Source organism: Gigantopelta aegis, chromosome 12 (genome assembly GCF_016097555.1).
Source record: "Gigantopelta aegis isolate Gae_Host chromosome 12, Gae_host_genome, whole genome shotgun sequence".
NCBI lineage: Eukaryota > Metazoa > Mollusca > Gastropoda > Neomphalida > Peltospiridae > Gigantopelta > Gigantopelta aegis.
The window spans coordinates 49,635,394-49,642,252 of record NC_054710.1 but is presented as its reverse complement, the minus strand read 5'-3'; the positions used below and the strand labels follow the sequence as shown (position 1 = coordinate 49,642,252).

General features: G+C 36.0%; 1 protein-coding gene across 1 annotated transcript in view; it reads right to left on the bottom strand.

The window, feature by feature from the left end:
• Positions 1 to 154, bottom strand: part of LOC121386129 (mucin-2-like) — a 2,974-nt gene extending 2,820 nt beyond the window's left edge. Inside the window, exon 1 of the mRNA XM_041516928.1 lies at positions 71 to 154. Coding sequence (XP_041372862.1) covers positions 71 to 154 — 84 coding nt within the window. The remainder of the gene's footprint in view (positions 1 to 70) is intronic.
• Positions 155 to 6,859: the final 6,705 nt, after the last annotated feature.

The window sequence follows — 6,859 nt, the reverse complement described above, 5'->3', positions numbered from 1 at the left end:
GTGACCTCCCTTGGACAATGTGAAGTTAGATTCTGGCAGTCATGGCAATTTCAATACAGGCATAACTGACCCCCTCCAAAATAGTCATGAGCTTGGATGTTGACCTCGGCGTACCGCTCAATGGGACATCACCAAAACCACTGACGCTGATCATGATCATATAAAAGGGTATCTGGATTTCTTGGAAAACACCGCCCTGGCCCAGCTACATGCCTACCATCGTCTACGTCGTTCACACCACTGTTGTCTGGCAACAATGTGTCTCACCGTCAAAGTAGCCATGAAGTGAGATCAGCTTGCATGGAGCTGATGTGCATTTAGTATGTTTCGAATAGTCTGACTCGAGACTCTCACTTCAGCTGTAACATGAAGGTTGTTGACTATCTGAGATGCAGAATCCAGTCACTGAATGTCGAATCCACAAACTACTAGCAAACACTGTCTGAGACACGTTTAGTGTTTGGACAATAATTCGCTATGATAATTATATCGATCCGGACGTCTACCTTTGCTCGAGAAAAAAGTATTCAGTGTATAAATGACACTTTCAAAAAGTTCAAACCGATACTCTATTTATGGTCCAATATGAAATGTGACATATACTGTTCCCCACTCTGCAGATATCGAATGTTTTCAAAATCGACAAATATTGACAACAATATGCCTCTGGGGTTAAGACCTAGTGTCTGTATTAAAAACAAGACAGAATGCTGCAACAGTTAATGCAGAATATACGCAAACAGTGTTAAATTCGAAGTGGCACACCAATCACCTGCAATATGCGCTCACAAGATTCCTGTTTATATCAATAACTGTGTTTGGAGGATGCGTTAAGTAGAAATGTTGTAATGCATAATGCACCTGGTTTATATTTATATCTTGTTTCCGTTCTGTAATGATTCACAATTGATTTCAAATATTTAGTAGTTAGTTGAATGTCATCATCTGTAATGTCAGTTCATTAATGGGAATGACACATACTATATAAATTATGTTATATTGTATTGATTTACCATGGATATTCGCTAATTACCGAATAACATTGTTTCCTTATTACATGTATTTTTCATAAATTGATTAGATATCTGGAACGCCCATCACCAGTTACTGACACCAACTATGTATACGTTCATTGAAGTGTTATGATTTTGTTAATTTTTCAAGACTATTAAGTGCTTGTTTGCTGTTTTATGACATAAGAAATAAGACTTACTGATGTTCATGTTAAACGTCTTCTTCATAAAGTTGCCACAACATGCATTATTATGATCAAGAATAGCCATCAAAGCGGTCAAAGTTGCTCATTGTCCAATTATTAAATCACTTTGTATGTTTTAATATGGGACCATTAATACATAATTACCAGCCACATACAGAGAACTCAGTTATGTACTTAACCTTTGTTTGACACCCAATGGCTGATGTGTATTTTTGTGCTGGGGTGCTGTTAAACATTCATTAATTCATTCAGAGACTTTTTTGTGGGTGGGAGCCGACAGTGGAATGCGAACACAGTACCTACCAGCCGTAAGTGAGATGGCTTGCTCACTATATCACTAATGCCAGTCATATCGTTAAAGAAGAGAGACTGAATACATTGCAGGCGAGCTAGATGATATCCATTAAAAAGGGAAATTGTGGTCGAATCATCAAAGTAGAAAGATATGTTAGTTCACAAAAGGGGATATATGCACTTGCCATTATAAAAAAGACTAGTTAATAGACAAAATGTTCAGAATCACGTAAAATCTTTCGGAATTAAAATTAACATGCACAATGTTTAGTTTCTTGACTGTCTAACATTTATGAAATTTTATGATATCACTTTCAAATAGGATACTTTTTTTAAAAGTCAAATTTGATAACGTTATTACGCAATTTGCCCAAACTGCATATTTGCCCCTTCGTCAGAGATCCGACAATGTAATACATCTCAAAGCATGCACTTTGGTGTAAGGTTCAAGCTTTAGCGCTATACCTACTCAGGTCATTCATGCAATGCCATTTAAATGTCATGCTATCTGTACACCATCCAGACAACTAAAACCCCCACTTTTTCCTTACTTCACCTCTCCCGCGTTGGCACAAACTGTCAATTCAGGTGTGGCTATGTAACCCTTTGGCATGTAAATTGGATAGCATTTGGGATACTAACTTTCAGTTAGCTGATTTTGAGCGCCATTCAGAGTTTAACAGCAGTGAAATGTCACCAGTGTGCCCTGGTAGTGGTGATATTCACTCATCTCAAATCCATCTCATTGTTGCATATATATATCAATATTTCAACAAACTTGGATTTTTATGCATTAAAAGACATTGTATATTCTTTTTCATAGAATAATACTTGGTTTCAACATGTTTCCAAACTTAAAATGACACTAAAACCACAGTAATCCGACAACTCTAACAAAAGTTAGATTTTTTATTTTTTTCAGGTGATGGCTATCCTGGAAAATGGTTGGTGGCCATCTTGGAAAATGGCTGCCATCTTCGAATTTTAGGTTAATTATCTTAGCACGATTGGCTTCCGTGTAATCGAAAACATAAGAAATGACACCAAATTTCATTAATAGGACAAGCCAATAAATTTCATTCAAAAAATTTATACTTTAAATATCCAGATGACGGCCATCTTGGAAATTGGCCCCCCATTTTAAAATTTCAAGTGCCTAGGACTGTTTTCCTGTCACGTGACCCATGGAGACGGCTCATACCAATTTTCATGTTTGTATCACCAACTGAACGATTCTGACCCAAAAACACTCCACTATTATAAAAAAAGGTGAAAGTATGGACCATGGTCAGATTTTGGTAGATTTTTAATATCTTTTTTTGTTTGTAAGATAGTACTATGTATAAAAAACACACACACCCAAACAAGAAGCTTCTGTTGCAATTGCGTGTGGGTTCAGCCAACATTTGCTTAGATAGACTGGACTAAAACCGACCAAGTATCAAGCGAACACTTGACCACTGGGCTACATCATGCTACTCTTATCAACAAGAACTGAAGGAAGATTCAGATTGGGATAATCTCACCAATTGTTTCGGACATCTACCACTACATGACTGCGTTCACCTAGGTCATTTTGGCTCTGACTTGTTCCCATGCCTGATTTTATTAGTCCCCTATCGGTCCGTCTGTCTGCCCACCTGTTCATCCAATTAGGCAATGTAAACTTCTTCTTTTTTCAGAATGCCTTGATATATTGAACTGAAATTTTGTTTGTAGCTCTGTCATGTACTGTTACAGATGTCGTTTAACGTACATGGCAATATGCCCATTTTTGACGGAGTTATGGCCCTTGAACTTAAGAAATATGAAAATTAGTTTTCTGAACTTGTTTTGCAATACCTGAAGATACTGAGGTGAAATTTTGTAAATATTTATATAGCTTTATCATGTGCTGTTACTGATCAAGTTTAACATTCATGGCGACTTACCCACTTTTCACAGAGGTGTGGCACTTGAATTTAGATACGAAACATTGTTAGATCAGGTAGGGGACGTTTATTGCTTAAGCAGTATTCTCAAAATGCTTGTTCTGACAATAAAAAACAAAAAAACAACAACAAACAACCCCACAACATCCAGTTGCTGCATCCATGTATACTGCATAATGTAATGTATCTTTGGGGGGGGGGGGGGGGGGGGGGGGGGGGGGACTAAGGTAAACGTCCCAGTTCCTAGATGATAATATTAAAATCCATGTAAATAGGATTAATCATCGGTTTCTTGACATGAATTTCGCTTCTAATTGTATACGGGCTTGTGTGTGTCTGGTTGTCGGGCATTTGTACTGAGTGAACAGTAGCTCAAATGTCTTCTGGTCCTAGTCCTTGTTACGGTCAACACGAGTTCTTCAATTCGACAGCTAATAACTATATTAGTTGACAAACGTGTTATTGAAACACTAATGCCTAACGGAGTTGGACAACTTAACACGTTTGGCTGCTTCTGGGCTAATTCTCCCTTGCTGGGGTATTTTGATGTCCAACAACAAAATAAGTAACTGAATCATGGCACGTTCGTATTTCGTATTTGTTTATTGACCTTAAGCTGTTCAGCTCATAAGTACATAATTATAACACTATAACATTACAGTACACAGGTGAACTGTGATAGTATACGTGCAGTGTACGTTGTAGTATCACATAGAAATAAGTATATACATAAATAGATATATCAATACGAATTCTAACATGAGAATGCATAGAATTGATATTAAATAAAATTATATCTCACCTTTGATGCATCGAATAAATATTTGCCTAGGTTGCAAAGCTGCTTAATATTATGGCAGTTAAATAGTTGAATGTATTTAAATACAGATGGATTTTTCCAAAAATATTTTTTGATATACAATGTTCTTAACCGATTATATAGTGGACAAATTAATACAAAATGATATTCATCTTCAGTATCGTCGGTACAAATGGCACACACTCTTTTTTAATTATCTACATTTTGATATCTGCTAGTTTCGATGGCGAGATTGTGAGCTGATAGGCGGAATTTAATAATACATTTTCTAAAATGGGTAGGTATATATTTACATAAGTAATACTGTAAACAGAACATTTAAATAAAATATTTATAATAGATACCTTTTGGAGACGCACATATCTGGCCTCAAATAACTTGCTTCGCTTGATCTAACAATCTGTGCTTAATAACTGGCAAGAAAGTGGTTTCTAGTTGTTGTTTAATCCATATGTCTCCAAATCCAAGCGTGTTAAGCACACTTTTAACCTGATAAGCCCAGTTATGTTCGATATGAAGTTCGACACAGTCGTATAAGTGACGATAGCAGTTCTTCGGAATGCAGTTGTCTGTGTTCAGGATTTTACACCAATATTTTATCATATGAGTATGTGTGCGTGTGTGTGTGTGTGTGGGGGGGGGGGGGGGGGGGTCGGTAGTTGCAATATATCTGACGTTTAATTTTTTTATTTTTTTATTTGGGGTAATTGCATTTTCATCAGAATTCGGGTTTAGTTTATTTAAGAGTTTGGGTAGTATGTTGGACTATTCCAATCAAGTTAATACATGACATATTATCCCAACCTCTTTGGTTTAACCCAAAATATTACAGTATATAAATAGTTTTTTTTACAGTATATGGTGTGAACAAGATATTTATTTTGTTAATGATTTGTTGGATAATCGTGGGAATTTTCTTACATATGATAACTTTTCCAGAAAGTATCACCTTAATCTAAATTACGTACAATATTATGGCTTAATGAATGCAATACCAAATAGATTGACAATCATAATTTGAAATATTGATTTTAAATTAGGGACAAAAAATTAAGAGAAAGTATCAAAACCCTTCTATCAGTAATTTATCGATAAATTGGATGAACAACCTATTGTGCAACAAAAATGGCGACATAAATGAGATTTACATATTGAAGACACAAAATTGCAATCCTTTCAACTTAAAATTAACAATCGAATGTATTACATCAACAGCAAACTGACGCTATGCAAACTTTGGGAAACTGAATTATGTACTTGTTTGTGGTTAAACTAAAGAAAGGGTTATTCTCTTGTTTGTTGAATGTCATCGCGTTAAATCTAGTTGGTGTTGTTTTCTTGCTAACCTAAAATGAAGAAGAGATATTCTTGTACTGAATACTGCTAAAACTCTTCTTTTTCGACTTTGTACTGAAATATAAATGTTGCCATCATACATTTATGTCTGATTTTAATAAAGCATTATATACATGTCTGTAGAATGAAACAGCAAAAATCAAATTATATTTCATGTATAGATCTGTCACGGGTCGGTATCCCAAAAGAAACAAGACGACAACTCATTCATACACATTTATTTACATAACACTTCCCTCCCAACCAATACATATTGCACTTTTACGCATGTAACACATATCACATGTAAATTAAACTATGAATCAATATTAAATAGAGTAAAAATCTTTTAACCACAAAATAATACTAAAATGTCTGTCTTCCACTATTCATCACATTTCACAATTCATCATCTTAAGTCACCCTCATCATCACCCTTGTCATGATCATTCACTGATCATCTTCACCATTCCCCATTATCATTATTATCATTCACTAGAATCATCACACCTCATAATGACCATTCACTGATCACCCCCTGCGCGTGCTGTAACCTCACCGTGGTGCAGGGGTGTAACATTCTCTTTGAGAATGGCCAATACAGCACAAATTGAAGTTTAGAGTAAAATTCGGTGTCCGTAAAATTCTGTGATATTTGTATTTGTATTTTTGCACAGTTCTTTACACTGTTTTTGTTTAAACCTTGAATTTTTATATTGATGTTGATCATCACTTTATTTATTTGCATTACCATGGTTTGACACCCAATAGCCGATATATTTTTCGTGCTGGGGTGTCGTTAAACATTCATTCATTCATTCATTCACTGATCACCGTTGTCGTTTACTATTAATACCTCTGTCGTTCACCAGAATCACTAACCCCCTCGTCACGGTCATTCACTGATCATCTCCGTTCACCAGAATCATTGGTACCCTCATCACAATCCTTCACTAATCATCTCCTCCATTCACCATTATTACCACCATCATTCTCCCGAATCATCAACACTCTTTGTCAGGATCATTCACAGATCACCTTCGTCGTTCGCCAAAATCATTGACACCCTCGTCACGATCATTCACTGATCATCTTCTCAATTCATCATTATTACCACCATAATTCACCAGAATCATCAACACTCTTTGTCAGGGTCATTCAGATCACCTTCGCCGTTCGTCAAAATCATTGACACCGTCGTCACGATCATTCACTGATCATCTTCTCTGTTCACCATTATCACCACCGCCATTCAGCAGA